The sequence below is a fragment of the Tachypleus tridentatus genome, chromosome 13 (assembly GCF_004210375.1).
Source record: "Tachypleus tridentatus isolate NWPU-2018 chromosome 13, ASM421037v1, whole genome shotgun sequence".
NCBI lineage: Eukaryota > Metazoa > Arthropoda > Merostomata > Xiphosura > Limulidae > Tachypleus > Tachypleus tridentatus.
The window spans coordinates 123,348,675-123,367,349 of record NC_134837.1 but is presented as its reverse complement, the minus strand read 5'-3'; the positions used below and the strand labels follow the sequence as shown (position 1 = coordinate 123,367,349).

Genomic DNA, 18,675 nt, shown 5'->3' with positions numbered 1-18,675 from the left:
AATAAAAATAATTGAACCAAAATGTTTTTGTACTTTTCGTCTAACTTTATTGTGAAATGGTTTAAAAAAAAACTATGTTCGTTTTGAAGGTTGTTTGGAAACATCTGTTGAATGACGTCAGAACGAACCAATAGAAACGAAGATCTCGCTGGTTGTGGTTACTTATATATTCCGGATACGTTTATAGTTTGGCCGTGTGGACACCTTTAAATTTTTAGATTTGCTTCGGTATATTGATCAGTGGACCTCACCACTTTCACACACACACAACTCTTTTTGTTTTGTTAGCCTCGAGTGACCAAACATCCTGTTGTGAGATCACCAGCTCGAAAACGAACCCTCACTGCACGTGGTGAGCGTGCACCCCTATTAAATTATTGTACGAGTCATTCTAGTAAACGTCAGCCAGGTGTCCTACATCTGTCTATCGCGCTTGCATTACTCAGAAGGGCGGAACTATGGCCGCCAGGTGGCTGCTTCAAACTGTCGTTCAACGTAACTTGTATTTGAGGTAGCTACTAGAGTGGACTTATTTTCTAAACACGAGTTGGATTTATTAAAAGACTGACTGAATTCGGTAAGATTTTTTTCTGGTCCATTATGCCTTTATTTGGAAAGAAGAAAAAGCCCGATGCAGAATATAATATTTCGACAGAAAATTCCCAAGAACCACCGGACAATAAGAGCGAAATGAAGAATGGGTCGACTGAACACACTAGCAAGTTACCTGTTCAGAAACCTAAACTTGTGTTCCACTGTCAGCAAGCCCAAGGTAGTCCTACTGGGGTTATATCGGGCTTCACTAACATCCGGGAACTCTACCAGAAGATCGCAGAATGCTACGATTTTCCTGTTTCAGAGGTGAGTTTTCCTTGAGATGGTTGAAAATTGGTTTTATCCATGTGATTATTAACCCAAGACATTAAGTTATCGAATATATTACGTGCCTCATCGGCTATTTGTGACATTTTTCTGAACTATGACTTCATTGTTTACCAAATAGTGCGTTATAATACTTACGTAGTTTGACTTAATCAGGAGTAAACATTAATATAAATGTCAAAAAAGAAAGAACATTTACTGTATATACTTTACTGATTACCATTATGGCCTTAAGTCCTCGATATAATTATAAGGGTACAGGATAAACGATTTCACTGACTCAGAAATAGATTTTGTTTTATAGTAAATTTCATGAAATAATTATCATCTGGTTGAAAAAAAAAGTTTGTTGCAGAAATGTTAACCACATTAGTCTTTGATATCCGGAGTTAGTTTCAATCGACTTATCTGTTGTGAACGGATAATATTAATGGTAAACAAACCAACTATTTTCCTGACAGCCTTGGCCACTTCTGAATGTGTTTCACGTGATGCTTTCTCAAAAGCATCTGTTAAGCAAATTCTCGTCGCAATTGGTGGTTCGGAAATAACTGGGGCTATTGCCCCAGGCGATGGTAGTAGAGGACCCCCCCTACACTGAAAATTATACAAGTTTTATATACAAACAATAATAATGAAGTGTAAAATAACGAAACATAATATTTTTTATCTTCACGATGTAACTTCAGTGGTTATTAAGCAAGTTTGAAAGTTGATACGTAGAAAGAAAGTATTCATAAAATACTGTTGTGGATGTAACAGTGTTTATGTTTTGTCAAGAATCGATAACCCCACGTGATTTATAAAATACTGTTGCGGATGTAACAGTGTTTATGTTTTGTCAAGAATCGATAACCGCACGTGTTTTGTAAAATACTGTTGTGGATGTAACAGTGTTTGTGTTTTGTCAAAAATCGATAACCACACATGATATATCAAATTTAAAACATTGTTTTTCGGTAACAGATGAACCTATGTAATAGCATTGAATATACATTTTCGTTAGTTCTATTTCTAGTAAGAATATTTACAAGAACTTTTAAGAAACGAATGAAAACGTAAAATAATATTGATATGTTGAGCATTATATCAGCATAGCCTCTGAGAGGATGACTATAGGTAAGAAGAGGAGAGGGTTGAACAGGAAAATCTTGATCGTGGTTTTTTCTTCCATATTACCCTGACATAAAACTTTAAAATTATTTATTGATTGAGATGATATGGAACAGTTACATTTTGTAAAGAAAAGGAAATTTTTATATATTGTACCATCTTAGAAATTACTCTATCCAGATTTTGGTACATTTTTCATGAGAATACCGAAGTAAAAACACGAATACGTATTTTTCTTTGTACTTGCTTAAGAAGCACCAGATATTTTTATATCCTACTAAGTATAAAAGGCTTATCCCTGTTGTCACTTTGTCAGTAACGCTTTCACGCTCCTTTTTTTGGTAATACTCAACAATATACATCGTCGCTCAGCAACAAAATTATTACCTGAATGTTTTTGACCTACTATGGCATTTATGTTGAATGTTGAACATTCACGTTGATTTGTTAGAAATGTTTGTTTCTTCTTTTTTTTTCCATAACTTTGGGTGATATAACAGTCAAATAGGTTAATTCAGAAATTTAATGACATTGAGTTGTAGCCAGAAATAAAATAAAATTTATCAAGTAGTATTTCATCTAAACCTCACGTAACATTTATGTATTAGGCTTAAAACTTAACTTAGGCTACAAATAGGCCTACTGTTACTGACGTTGTTATAGAGTCATTGTTTAAAAAGTTATAAGTGTTAATAAATATAATAGTTAATAAATATTCTTTTGGTGTTAATACGCTCTTTTTTCTACATTTCCTTAAAAATAAAGAAAAAAGTAAACGTTTATTACTAACAAATCTATTCTATTCTTTGTATAGCCGAAAGAATGGAAATTTGTGTCGGAATATCCACGCTATGTTTTCTACTTTGTAACATAAATACATTTAAAAGTGCTATTTAATTGTCTTTTAAAATGCATATTTACTTTGGTTTACGATAACACTTCATTTTATGCTTAATTTTTACTAAAGATGTGATGATTAAAGAATTCGAGATTGGTGAAAGAAGTGAAGAGTGGGTGCATTTTGGAGATACAGACAAGCTCGTTTTAATTAAATTCTATAATTATTGTTAATCATTCAGCGGTGGTTTCCCATAATTCTTGATGGGTGTTTCTAGTAGTTTATAAACAGAATATAAACTGTTTTTATAAATATCAGATCGACTTCTTGTATTGGTAGATTGTGTTTTTTTATTTCTCTGAAAGATGGTAGAAGGTCATCTGGAGGGGTCACCCTGTTTAACCATTCTCAACGTTATATTTTGACGAACAATCCTTGTATTTGCTGTTGAAGAGCATCCCAAGAGTGGGCGGTTGGTAATGTAGACTAGCTGCCTTCTCTCTAATCTATCACTTCATATATAGGGAGGATTAATGCTGACACCTCTCGAGTAGCTTGCGTAAAATTAAACAAACACTTATTAGGCCTACAATGCTGTTTGAAATGACTGAGATAAGCCTAATGGCGGAAGCTTGTTCGCCATGTTGATTATCTGAACTACAAACTTCGCAAGTTTATTTATCTGAAAGTAGCCGTTGTTCCTGTACATGGAGCATTCCTGTGGTTAGTTGAACAAAATAGAGTTAGATTTTATTAACTTCTGTTTTTCCGGGAATTAAACCGAACGCGCTTGCCCCTGCTTTTTTTTTTTTGTCTTGCCGTAATTTGTACGTAAAATACGTATCCAAGTTTTACATATTTTTGTTAATTTACTACCATTATTTAAATGAGAATTTTGAGACTGATAATTGTTTTGTATCTGACTATCTATCTAGCCAAAAGATAATTAAATAACAATAAGTTAATAAAAATGATATCAGTATAAAAATTAAATGAGTAACGAAAAAAATACTGCATACATTTGAAAATGTGCAGTTTGAACAAAGACTGAATCAGTAATGGTGAAAGTTGTTCCAAAGCCTGGCGTGAAAACAAGTAACTAAAACACATTTCGAAACCGCCCGTTATTGTGTTAGGTTTTTTAAAATAATAACGTTCGAAAACATCCTTGTACTGTGAAGATTACATGAATGGTGAATCTCTTTATATATTATTTACCCTCAGTAGTTGACACTGTGGAAGTTCAACGGACACGTGTAGATATCAGGGGGAACTACATCTCAACCGAGACTATTATGTTCAAGGTCAACTTCTATAGTGATTGTTACGTCACAAGAGACGTGACTGAACTAGCTACGCTATACTTGCTAACTGTTGTTTTTATTTTATAGAAAGGGGTATTTGAATGTGTTTGAATGTTCAGTGTGTAAGAAACTGTTATTTTAATCTCGCTGAAATTATAGAAAGGCTTACCGCGACAAATTTGAACTTCATATTTCCTTAACTCCTAGTACTGTGAAATAAACTATAGATATCGTAAAATAACTATAGGGGGATCAATTGTTGAGAATTCGCTATTTCCAAATTGTATTTTACCAGTATAGCATGTTTCGCATAATATGGGAGCGTATTATAACAAACACCAATACACAACAGAATAATCAGTAAAAAATAACAACTAATATAACAAGTTTCGTATGATGAAGAAAACGATAAAAAAATAACTAGTATCCTACAAAACCTTCTCTTTAAACGCGGAACTGGTATAACAACTTGCATATGATTAGGGACAGCTCAGTTGCAAACTTTCCAAGATTATTTAATGAATTTTTTTCAAGATCAAAAGAAGTCATGGGCATCGTTTGTATCGGATAGTTGATTGATAAGATGGACTAAAGGTAAGAAAACGTTTTTGTCTTTTGGAGTTTCGGTGGACTGGCGTGAGCCTAGAAACCATGGAGATGACTGCTGTTTTATTGTGTAACGTTCAAAACTACAGAGGTTGAAATAAAAAAGGAAATTTCTTATTCGAACTTTTAGTCTGCTATCAGACCTGTTTCTCATGGAGCTGATGTACCTGTACCAATTCCACTCAAGGCTTTTGATACAGTTTCATCTTATTCTAAATCTGACGTCAATATAAATTATGATAGGGATTGTTTTCAACCTGAAACATCTGGTGAACCAAAACTTTCACACAAGGTGAACATAATGATTTGGGTCTTCCAAAAGATTCTTCAGATTTTGGGGTCCTGATTTCGGTCTAACAACTTACTTTCTTGGGACATCGTTTTACTTGCACAGAAATCGTGAGAAAGAATTTATATTGTACATATGCAAGAAGGTTTACTGACGTATTACAACAATGTTGCTGAATTAATACCACTACTAGGAGCTGCAGTCTATGAAGTTAACTACAGATATATATATACATGTATATACCATTGTCTACACAACGTTTCGGGCAATGCACGTCTTCAGGTATTACTAATTGAACAGTGATATTTGAAGAAGAGCATTGTCCGAAACGTCGTTTGTATCGACAATAGTTTGTGTGTGTGTGTGTGTGTACCTGTTGTTAAGTTATTGATGGTTTTCACCTTTAACATTTTTCCTTTATCTCTTTTTAACAATCACTAGCGTAATTTCTTACCGTTTTAAACTAGCTGCAGCCTGTGAACCAAGTGAGTGGCAGTTGTTCACTGATTCCTCTAAAAGAAGTCTAGAAGGTGTTCTTTCATAATGGTAACATGTACGCATCTGTTCCTATTGCTCATTCGGTTCACTTGAAGGAAACGTACGAAAATCTAGAACCTCTTAATAAGGTCAAATACAAACAACATGGTTAACTGTCTTGTGGAGATTGAAAGTCCTTTCTATGTTTTTGGGTGAATAATATGTTTATACAAAGTGCGCTGTTTGTTGTTGTTTTTTGTGAATAAGACAGCAGAGTACCAAATTAGCAGTGAATAAAGAACCAGTGATCACACAGAGTCAGTCTGATACCAGGATCAAAAAACCTTCAACGTTAAAGTTTGGTTAACATAAAGTCCTGTTAACTCCACTTCACATAAAACTGTTCTCGATGAAGTAGACGAAGATGTCGACTGTTTCAATTATCTATATGAGCAATTCCCAGCTCTTTCAGAAGCGAAACTTAAAGAAGGGAATTTTGTTGGGCTTCAGATTAGGAAATTGACTTTGGATGAATAGTTCTAAAGAACAATGATGAACATTGAAAAAAAATTATTGTAGATTGCTTTCAAAGATATTTCTGACAAAATTTTATGAAACAACAAGGACTCAAATTAAGAAAATATTATCAATAGCATTCTCGACAAATTCAAAGTTGGATTGTAATATGAGCTTGAAGGTTCATTTCTTACATTCACATATTGACTATTTCCCTGAAAATCTTGTTGCCATCAGTGAAGAACAGTGGGAAAGGTTTCATCAAGATATCAGAGAAATGAAGAGGTAACAGGGAGGGTGGACACATCAGTGTGATGGCTGGTTACTGCTGATTATTGAAACGAGATGCTCCAGACGCAATATGTAAAAGAACAAAACGTAGTTTTGAAAATAAAAAGACGTAGATTTCACACACAAAAATCAGGATGGATGAGGTTACATATTTTTTACATCAATGTTCTTCGCTTTGTTTTTATTTTTGTTAACAAACATATTAATAAAAAACATTCATTGTGGTAGATGAAATAATAATTTGATCCAAGTAAGGTTTTTTTTATTTTATTCCCGATTTATAAAAACAATATGAATATTATTTTCGAAATCTGCATAGCTGAGTTATGGACAAACCATTATTAAAACCAAAACAGCTCTTATGAAATTGATACAAACCTGTGTAATTATTGCACCTGTCAGGTTTTAATTTTAAGACAGCGCTGTTGTCTCGCAGTATTTTGAATATTCATGTGTTCACTTGGTAATTTAGAAGTAATTGTGCCCGAGACTTTCTACCCTTTACAAATCCATCAAATAGATAATGATAACTGATATCTCGTGGAGCACGTGTTAAGATGTTTCAACCGTAGCAATGGATAATTTCTCCATTGAGAGAAAAAGAACATAGTATAACAGTGTTCCCTTATGAGATGTATTCTTTAACATTGTGTCTGTCACAAAATGTTAAATAATTTATGGTTTGGTTTATGTAACACAACTAAACTTAGATATTTCAAACAATAATACACTTGTAGGCTTAACACAGGTGTTGATTATTATCACATCTAGTCAATGTTCACGCAAGAACTAGCATAACATGAATGATGAACATAATCACATCTCTTCAATGTTCACACAAGAACTAACATAACATGAATGAACATAATCACATCTAGTCAATGTTCACACAAGAATTAACATAACATGAATGATGAACATAATCACATCTAGTCAATGTTTACACAAGAACTAACATAACATGAATGATGAACATAATCACATCTAGTCAATGCTCACACAAGAACTAATATAGCATAGACGTTAACCAACATCGTAACAACCAAGTCTGGAAGAGGTCGACGATACGTGACGTAGCTTAATTTTGTTTACAGCCGGAAGAATTTGGTGGTAAACGTGTAAGGTTGTATTTCATAAAAGAACCAGAACCTATACTGAAATCTGCAGGAAATGTAAGAGTTGTGAATATGGTAGGACTGACCGAAAAGTAAAACCTTATGCTTTAAGAACACTAGAATTATCATCTGTTCCTCCATTAGACCACAATCATTAAACTCTTTATACGCCAACTTGCTATAGTTATATTGTCCGTAATAACATAAAACTTTTAAAAGTATTACAATTATTGCAATGAATCCCTCTAACTAGTATTGATTTCCTTAGACTTGATGTTGTAAATAGCAAAATCGTGAAATTTCTCAGCGTGGTGTAATATGTTTAGTCCTCCTTTGTATATTAATGTTGTAATTTAGTTATTTTAGGGTTAATGAGAAAAGGCTAGTGTAATTATAACGTTGAGAAATTCTGGTAATCGTGTCTTTAAATGTGTCGTTATCTAGTTTAATAAATACCGTAATTATCAGTCATCTGTTTTAGTTGAGTTCAATTTGTTATTGTCATTTAACTGAAACTGCAGTTAAGTTTTGTAATACAATGTTGTGGATTTAGTGACGCGAGTTTCAATTTTCATAAGTATCCAACCAAAATGGAGAAAAAGTTAATTGAAGGTCGATTTGTTTAAATTTGATTGTTATTCTAAACTATGCTATTGTAATCATTACAGTATACAAACAATATAGTTTCACTGCAGGTACTTCCATCTTAGTTGCTAAGTAACAATGAAGTTATTGTCATTACAGTTTACAAACATTATAGTTAAAGTAGTTACTTTTCTCTGATTTACTAAATGACAACCAAGCTATTGTAATAATTATAGTTTACAGAGAATATAATTAAATTATAGATACTTTGGTTTGAGTTGCTAAGTAACAAGAAGGTTTTTGTTTACATTGTAGTTTACAAACAGTATAGTTGAATTACAGATTCTTTCAGCTGAGTTGCTAAGAAGCAACCGTGTCATTGTTATCATTACAGTGTCCAAAGAATGTAGTTAAATCTAAACTTGTATAAGTAATATAATTGTGTTCTTATCTGTTTGTGTATGAACTATTCTATGGTTTTTGGATCAATCTCAACCAAACTTGATAATTCATTGGACCAAGGGGTATATCATCGTGTTGTTATTATTTAGTCCCTCTGACCTGGCTCATACCCACAACAAAAATGTATAACTAATAATTCCGCAGTCTTGGATCAACTGTTACTTTTAACACTTTGTCCTTCTGTGAAACAGCCATAACTTTACGGAGTTAAAACGCGATGGAATCATTTAAGATCGTTTGTTGTTCTTTTTATTAAATATATATCAAACATTCGTATTGTTGTCAGGAAAATAGCAACCAAAGCATAATATGAGATTCTTAAACGTAGAACAAGAGAATCTGTGCTGTGAGATCACTCACGAGTAGTCGTAGCGTCCAGTGGTTTAGTGTAAATAAAAACATACTCGACAGATGAGGAAGTTATCTAGATCCATTGTTATCACTGGCCAAGAAGAGAGAACAATACTTCAATCCAAAGAGCGGCCTCTAACGGTTTTAGTGCAGTAACCGCAACGACACAGTTGTATCAAATGAGGTCATTTGACGTATAAAATCGAGAAAAGTATTCTGGTCAATAAATGACGTTAGTAGTTGCTTGAAAGTAGTCAGACTTGTTTTTATTCTGCCGCTAAACAATCGCTAAATGCATGACTAGGTGTTTGTTAGGTGTGCCCAGTTTCTTAAATCTGTATTTTGTTTTATGTTTACACTTGCACTCCTGTTAGGAGAAAAAATTAGGTTGAACTACTAGTTACGTTTTTAATTAGTCAGGCAAACATAAAGTTTAAAATGCGAATAAGATGTATCATAAATATGTGAATGAGGGGACCAGGGCTCCTAATCACAAATACCTGAGAAAAACACTCTTCCATAAATTTCAATGTTTACGATTTCCCCAGCTGGAATTAAGGTTTCGGTTCAAAGTAATGAGTCACTGTAAAGAGGTATGTATATTCTGAAATGAATTTGGAACTTGGAGAAAAAAATATAAGACAAAAGTAAAGAAATCCAGATATATACAACAACGACAAACAAACAATAAAAACAGGTCATACATAAGTTGGCCATTAAGCTGCTGCATTTCATTTTATCTTTTCTTCCCTGGCTCTTCTAACATCTTGTTCCTTATTGAATCCACATAGGCCTAGAAATACCAGGGAGGGCATGAAACCAAGCCCATAATCTTTACTTTTTTTTTTTTTTTTAGAAGGCAAGTTTGAGTCATTACTAACTTTACCCCCTTCCCCGAAATTCATAAATGATCAATGAATAAAATGACCTTTGTTTCTTATTATTTTTTCTTCTGTCGAGAGGCTGCGCCACCTGCAAAAACAGAAACAGAAGGGACCACTTGAGCTTTAAACGTTTCTTTAAAAAATAATTTTAAGTTTCTCCTTTGCGTTTCCTTCAGTACTTACGGAATTTCATCTTTTTCTCCAATGTAAACTGCTAAAACTCACAGATTAAAAACAAACAAAGAAAAATCGCTAACTGGGTCAGAATATAATGAAGTTGATCTTGTATAATTAGCTAGTTTCATATACTTAATACCATGTTTGTCGTTTCGATCGCTGAAGCTTCTAACAATAACCTACACAAAACAACATTAAGTTTCGTAGTATCTTGTGTTACAGACGTTGCCTTAGGCATTTGTATAGAGGTTTTTAAAATAAATATATAATACAATGCTTTCGTTCATAGCTTAGTTTTTCAACGTTGACAAGATATTGTATGCAGTTCTGAATAGAATATGGCTGGCAGCCATTATGCTGGATGACGTCATCATAATTTGCTGTAAAATATGAAGGAAGTTGTACCGTTTGTATCACGTCTATACAGAGTTCACCTTTTCTTAAGAGACTCTTAGTGTTCAGTATTTGTCATTTGAGGAACGTAGATCGAAACCATCGTCTTTTGAAAGTCATGATTGAAATCCCTCGTATGTTCCTACTAATACGTAGTAATGAGTTATTGTTACCTCTGATGTGTTACTGCTGGTGTGATTTAGTAACGTCTATTTATGCAACTGTTTATAAATCAATAGCTTTTGATGAGTTGTAGACAGCTCCTTTAGGGTTAGAAGTGTAATGATTTCGGACTATAGGTGAAGTGCTATTCCAATAGTTACGGATCTCTAGTGACACTTAGTATGTGACCGCATCTAGCTGTCATCTCTAGCAGTGTATGTATCGGTATTGTTAAGGAAATGGATCAATGATAAGGTACCATAGTCGTGCCTAATGGTTAGAAGAATTCACGAAATTTGAGAGTGGTCAGACCAAATGGCCAGAAAGATTCACTTGATCACGCCGAGGCAACTCGTCTTCCAGGCGATATGATATTAAGACCCTCCAATCTAAATTGTCCAGTGTAACTAAGCAACAAAAGTCTATAAACCAGGGAATAATATTCATTTGCTTTTCATCTTTGTGAGCCCACTAAGTTATTTCAGATGTATAGCTTCACTTCAACTTGAGAACGTCCAAGAGTAATGGGGAAACAGTCAACTACAGACAAAAGCTTTAAGCGTGACCAAGTGAAAATTAGGTCACAACTTTGTGAGATTGGCGAGTGTCCATGTCTGGAAATTATCAGTTTCTTTTTTTTTATTATTCTTATAATTTAGATGCCCTTGAAGTGATCTCTTTCTCTGTGTGTGGTGTGTACACATATATTTCTTGGAAGAACAATCTTTCCTACTATTGTCTTGTTTTGGAAGAATTCCGAACGCCTTTAAGGTTAAAAACTTGAGCTGTTAATTAAAGAAGTAGCGTGTTACACTGCCTTTGACTGTAGGTTCCAGATACAAAATACGGAAATTAGAATAAAGCGTTGATAAAACATCGTTTTGTTTTCTTGGAAGAAAAATACATTTTGCCATTGTTTTATTGTTATAAAAATACCACAGCAGTTTGTCGTCTGCTTTTATAATCCGAATAACTATTAGATGCAATCGCACATCTAAGCTCTATAAAAACAAGTAATTTAAAAAACAAACCTCTTATTCTGGTAATCATTTAAAATTAATTAACTTTCTATGAAAATTATAAATGTGAAACACGAGAAAGTAGAATTATTTTTTTGTTTACTACGTGGAAATATGTGAATCTGAAAAAGTTGTTTGTTCCAACGTTAGGGTAGAAAAGTTAGCTTTGGGGTCCAAGTGCCATTAATGTTTTCCATTAATTCTTGTAACTCCTAGTAAATTGAAGCGTAGTTTTGTTATACATATTTGTAATGTTTAGTGGTTCATTTTGATTTAATAACTAATAGAAGTAGTATGTAGTTCATTGTTTAATTTGTACATTTTGAAGGTAACGCAAAATAATAATGTTTAGCTATAAGGTATAATGCATACTCTATTCCACTACTTATTGTGCAATCAACATACGTTGCACATTTTATGCTTTATTATGCTATCGAGATCCCCTGTACACTGTATATATTATTCCACTTTGAAGATCGCTTGTACAGTGTATATTCCATTCCTCCTGTCAATGCCTTTCATACACTGTATAATCTATTTATATTATGAAGATCCCATTTTCCTACCTTATAGATTCCTAGAATACTGTATACCTTATTCCATATGAATAACCCCTGTACGCTGTATAAGTCACTCCATCAAGTGTCGTTCTGTATGCGGTAAAACTGATTTCATCACGTGCATGTAATGTGCACCGTATTGTATAAAGCCACTGTAATTTATATACGTTATTCCAACCACTAAGTATTCTTTATAATGTATTGTATATTTTTACATTTACCCGCAATCTACAATCAGACATGTTACATTCAGTGTAATAAACTTTTCAGTCACAACTGCACTACAGTTATTTTTTTAACCAACCAGACACACAATATATTCAACTTCAAATGTTGTGGTGTGTAATTTAAATTACTTGGACACATTTAATACTTTCATTTCAATATCGCTCCCTTCCATAAATTGACTAATTGTATGATAACATACGGTTTTAATGTCGGGATTTTCAACAAGATATATTACTGTTCCACGGTACCATACTGTTCGTATTCAAACTCTAAAACTCGTTTACCAATTCAACAACTGGCAACAAATAATAATAAAAAAAACAAGATAAAATGTGTGTCAATGTTAACAACATAAATATCTAATCATTGCAGAAAACTGTTTAGCTACAAGGTTAATTTTTATTTTATTTTATACCTTAATCGTCAAAGGACCTGAGAATTAAAGTACGAATGATATTTATCTGAAAATTGCTCAACACAAAACAAAACAAGACGATACGCTAACAGTCACCACTAGATGGAAGCACAATCATCAATGCGAGTTAAATTTGATAATGAGCGTTTTATAAAAAAATAACTTCAAACTATGAATAATTTTCAAATAAAATAATTATGACGATTTTGCAATATTCCAGAAAAAATCTTGAACTCTTCGAGTAAAAAGAATTGTTGTTTTTAATCAAAATAGTCATTCTTTCTTCAGATTTTGTTCTGCACGCTCAACACTCACAAAGTCAACATGGACAACTTACTCGGTGGTCAGATCGGACTAGAAGACTTTATTTTTGTACACAGGAAGGGGCAACCAAAGGAAATCGAAGTCAAGAAAACTGAAGATGCTCTAGGGTTAACTATTACCGACAATGGAGCCGGCTACGCTTTTATCAAAAGGATAAAGGAAGGAAGTGTAATGGATCAACTTAAGTATGTACACGTAAGTATTTAATACAGAGTTTCTTGAACATCGTTTAGCGGGGAGAGCGACTTCTCTGTATGTAGTTTCTATTTAACTTTATGAAAAGGTTCCAAACAGTTGATATATCAAAAAAAATAGGAAGGTCGAGTTGAGCAAAGATTTGAAACTTGTTCAAAATATCAGGTTTAAACACATTGCTGGTTGATTTCTTACATAAATTTCAAACGTGCTTAGTTTATAAAACGGCTAATTTAGAATGGTTTGTAATGAAGTATTAACAATTTGAAACCCGTTCGTTATATTTGTCAATCTTCTCTCCCTGACAAGCCTGAGTCCTACGCTGTCTATTTTTTATTGTACTTAAATAATAATGGAATAAAAGTTTCATAGATTTTTATTCTTTCTTACCTTAAGTAGGTTAAACTTTTTACTAATTGTTTACTCTGTTTCGTTTCTTGTATATTAAACATTTCTCCACTGGATAAAGTTTTCTTGTTTCGACATTTGTTCTATTTAAATTCTCACATTTTCAACTTTTACTTTATTACACATGTATTCTAACTCCTTGGATAAACATTTTGCAGTTAGATCTTTATTCTGTCTAATTCCTAACTTGTTCAACTTTTATTGGTGTGATTTTTATTTTTTGTCTTTGGATAAACTATCTCTTCTTGTGTAGACACCTACGCTCTCTATCTCCCAATGTGTTTTAAGTTTTCCTGGATAGATGTATTAAATTCTTTGTGTTGGAATATTAAGGGCACGTGTCTGTATTTCAGTAGTATACTACCTAATGTTATTTTCCTTCACTCTCACCATTACAACTATAATTTATGTAACGTTTCACCAATAATTTATAAATTGATTTATCTATAGTTTCTCCTTCTCTAGGTGGGAGACCACATAGAAAAGATCAATGGGAACAGCATGGTTGGCTGTAGACATTTTGAAGTTGCTAAAACTCTTAAAGAGATTGAAAAAGGCTCAACTTTCATGCTTAGGCTTGTAGAACCCCTTAAAGCTGGTTTCTGTAAGTATGATCGACATGAGTGTTACTATTCTGGGAAATAGCGAAACGTCGGAGAATGAAACACCTTTTGTTGAGTAATGTTGAAGTGATGGTATCATATTTAAATTATTCTACATAAAAGAAAAATTTCTCAAATAAATAGTTTAAATTAACTGAGTTTTTTCTTGTTAGCCCACATTGGACCGAGAACTGGTTTGGGATTTGGAAAAAGAGATGGATACTTCTCTGGTAGGGAAACATTAAGACTTCGCTCAACAGGTCCTGCAACTGTCGAGAGTGCTGTGAGTTCTTTAATCTTCTATGTTTAACTGTAAATAATGTATTTCAGAGAGCAATTCGACTAATCAAAAACTTTATTAATGTATTACGTTTATTATTTTAAAAAAAAGTGTAAACACTTCTGTATTTATTAGTATTTGAAACCATTAATTTTTAATAATTAAATTATGTATACAGGAATTAAAATTGTTACAAACAGTGAATTATCTGTTTAATTGAGAATTAACAACCCCTTTAAATGAACTTCACTGTTTGGATGGGGAAAACCAAGAATGGTGAAACTAAAATTCTTTGATTTGTTAAAAACAGCTTGCTTTTTTTCTTTCAAGAATACAAATATCTAAGGTACATGATTATAATTATTGTTACTTCTCTCAACTTATGTTCAGTTTAGATTAAAACTTACATTTATGATAAAGATTAGATAATGAATATAACAAAGGGTGTGATTGTCTGTTATAGTTCATTACTTGTTTCAAAAACAGTTTCATAGAAGTACAGCTACAGGTTTCCTGGAACAATTGATTCTCTTCGGAATAACTACACATACACACAGAGAAATTGAGTATATTTTTACATACTTTGTAAATACGAATGGTGTAGGAAAGAATTTCTATTAACCTAAATGTAATAGGCATTTGATGCAATTTTGGAATTTCAAACAAAATGGTAAATAATACAAGTAGAATCTGTTCCATTTTTAATGGTTTTCTTCAAATTAAATGAAAATATGGCTATCATTAATGTTTTTTTGTAAAAACTTAAGTTAAATTAATTAATGAAATTAACATGCAATTTAATTTCTCACATATAAAACCAAAATTACTAAAAGATGTTTCTGACAATGCACAAAATTTAGAATTGTAAGAAAGAAAAAATGAAGTATTAAAATTAGCAACAAATCTCATTATTCTCCATGTTTTGTTTTGAATGAAAATTACTTAATAAGTTAATAACTTACAAACTTCAATTTTTCTAAATATGAAATAAGTAATTTTATAAAAACCTTTTATTCCCAAATATTTCTACAGGGTATTTTTATGAAACAAATGATATTTCATCAGTAAATATGAAAGTAATTTTTTCAATGTTACTCTGTGTGTAACATTTAACACAATTTCATATTTATTAATGAAATATCATTTGTTTCATAAAAATACCCTGTAGAAATATTTGGGAATAAAAGGTTCTTGCCAAGAACAACATTTTTCCATACAGTAAAGTTGGGTTAGTTAACAAGCAATGGACTATGTTTTGACATATTTATGTAAATTTATTCTCAAGTGTTTCTCCAACAAGTACTTGTTTCCAAAAGTATATAACAACATATGAATTACAACTAAATCTAAAGTTGATAAAATCATGGGTATAACTATTATGCTTTACTGGTTTATTTTTCTGATCTGGAATAGCATATAATCTCTTATCTGGTTCCTTTATGATATTTATTTTCAAACGAAATAATCTGCCCTTTTGTATAATCTTTATGATTATTGTTAATTTTCTTTTTAATTTTAGCTAAGTTAAAAATATGTATAATATTTTCTGGATAACTAAACTGCCTAAGGTATTATTTTAATTTATAAGTTTTGTTGTTGAATTTTGAGCTTAGAAACAATAGAAGAAATTCTTTAGCTAGACAAAGTGGAATGTATAACTTCATATGAACAAGATGAGTACTGTAAAATTTTAAACACTGTTACGAAGAAGTAGGTTTGTAATATAAATCCATTTGTCTTATCTTTGATTTTCAAACACACACAAATAATGGGATACACGTAATTTACTCATTTCAGAAGTGAACTTCATACCAGTTAATTGGTTTCAAATTTTCAAAACAATATTCCAAAACCAAAGGACATAATCCATAATAGAATCCAATAATTTAAAAACCTTTTGCAGTTTTCCTTCAAGTAACTATTTATTTAATAAACTACTGAACAAATGAATTTCCAAATATTCCATTACTAAAATGGTACAACTTGGAGTCATGTTCCCATGGGCATTCTAAAAGTTTGATACAAATATATCATAAACAAAGCATTTATTACCTGAAATAAGGTTTAAACTTTCAATTATGACTTCTTTAGTGAAAGGGGATGTAATAAATCTGTATCTATCTATCTAATTAATAGTCAATAGCTGTTATACCTTATTCATATTGGACAGTTGGATAGAGAAATACTACATCTAATGACACCGAAATTATATTTTCTTCAATTTTCTCTGGTAAGCTATTACTAAAACTATCATTTCTTAAATAATTTCATATTTTAGAATTGGTGGGGATCAGTGGTTTGATTACCTTGTTTTTTTTCCCCATCTAATCCTTGGAATACTTTATAGGACGATATTCCACCGAATCTTTCTAAAATTATTTAACTTTACTTTTATGAATTTTGTGTAACACAAAATGTTCCTAATATTGTATTACATGAAGGACATATCCGAGTGTCCTGATTACTTAAGTAATTTAAAACTACATCATTATAACGCTCTTGATCCATGAAAACAAACTCCATTTTTTTTTATCACTTCTTTGAAAGAAATCCTGTACCACATTTAAAATTTTAATGTATTTATTTTTGCGAAATATTGTCCTTGAATGAAATAATTAACACATTTTCTATATGGTTACAAATCAAATTATACCAATTATATCAAGTTTTGTATTCCTTATTTTGAAAGGACAAAATTACCATTTATTTCAAAGATCCACCATTATTGTTAATATTAAATTCTTAATAAATTTATATATATCTTCTTTGATTTTAAATCTAAGTTATCTCTTTGCAAGTTTAATGTCCTCTCCTGACAAAGACTGAAAAATCAAAATCTAAGACTTTTAAGACCCTCTATTCCTTTCAAAATAACTTGTTACCCTGGGATTAAAAATTAAATTTGATATACAAAACAATATGAAAGGATTTTCAATAAAACTTTAAAAACATACATATTGTTATCACAAAGACAACACATGTTTATATGTTGTCTTAAATTGAAAAATCAATCAATGTTTAAGCACAACAAGAAATCTAGGGGCCTGTCTTCACTGTCACATTCTCTAAACTATTACAAATTTTAAAAATCTTAAAGCCAACATTATCATTCATATAACTAAAGTTCTCTCTTAAATCTACTTAAATTTACTGCTTCTACAACATCTAATGGCAACCATCCTGTTAGAAAAATAAAATTGTCTTTGATACAATATAAAATCCTCTTTGCCCTACCACTAGTAACAGCACACAGCTTAAGAGACTGATAAACCATTACATCAGGATCCCTTTTCTTTTATAACACTGTTAAAGTTATATCCATCCAAATTATGATAATCCAAAGGTATTGCATTTATTATAATTAAAACCTGTCATTTATTTGCCCAACACCCTAAATCCTTTTGTAAATCAGAAGTAAATATTCATAGCTAGCACCACCACAATACCTTAATATCATCTGCAAATTCATTGGTTTATTAACCACTCCTTCATATGTCATTCATGTAAATAAAAAACAACTGTGGGCCTACAACTGAACCCTGAGGTACTTCACTTGTGACACTAATCCAGTTTCACTGAACTCAGTTTACAACAACCCTCTGCTTTCTTCCATTCAGCCACTTTTCTATCCTCCACGCCTAAAGAGACAGATTCCTTTACAGGCCTTTTATGTGGCACCTAGTTCAATACTTTCTGAAAATCCAGGTACACTACATCTAAACCCTTACCCTCATCTACATAATAACATTTGCAAAGAATGTCAGAAGATTTGTAAGGCAAGATTTTCCATTAGTTAACCATGTTCACTATCCAATAAAATTATAAACAAATGACCTTGATAAGCATCTTTTAACAGACTTAAAAGTTTTCCCATAACTAATGTAAAGACTAATGGGTATGTAGTTACTGGAACAATTTATTATTATTATTACCTCCCTTGAAAAGATAAATTACATTAAGTAACTTCTAACCTTCTGTTACGTGGCTACTATTCAAGCAAGTACTTCATCTATCCAACACTTAGGGAAATATTATCTGACACTGGAACCTTATTCTTTAAATTTCCCAATTTTTTCTTAACCAGCTCAAAATTAATGCAGTCCTCCTATTTCCATCTATCAACTGTTTAAGATGTGGAATACTAATTAAATCTATTAGGTATTTTTCCATGAAACAAACCAAATTGTTATATTTTTGGG

General features: G+C 31.9%; 1 protein-coding gene across 1 annotated transcript in view; it reads left to right on the top strand.

The window, feature by feature from the left end:
* The first annotated feature begins 447 nt into the window (after positions 1 to 447).
* Positions 448 to 18,675, top strand: part of LOC143236678 (PDZ domain-containing protein GIPC1-like) — a 22,286-nt gene continuing 4,058 nt past the window's right edge. The window contains exons 1-4 of the mRNA XM_076475080.1: positions 448 to 861; positions 12,956 to 13,186; positions 14,060 to 14,198; positions 14,370 to 14,479. Coding sequence (XP_076331195.1) covers positions 601 to 861; positions 12,956 to 13,186; positions 14,060 to 14,198; positions 14,370 to 14,479 — 741 coding nt within the window. The 5' untranslated portion in view covers positions 448 to 600. The remainder of the gene's footprint in view (positions 862 to 12,955; positions 13,187 to 14,059; positions 14,199 to 14,369; positions 14,480 to 18,675) is intronic.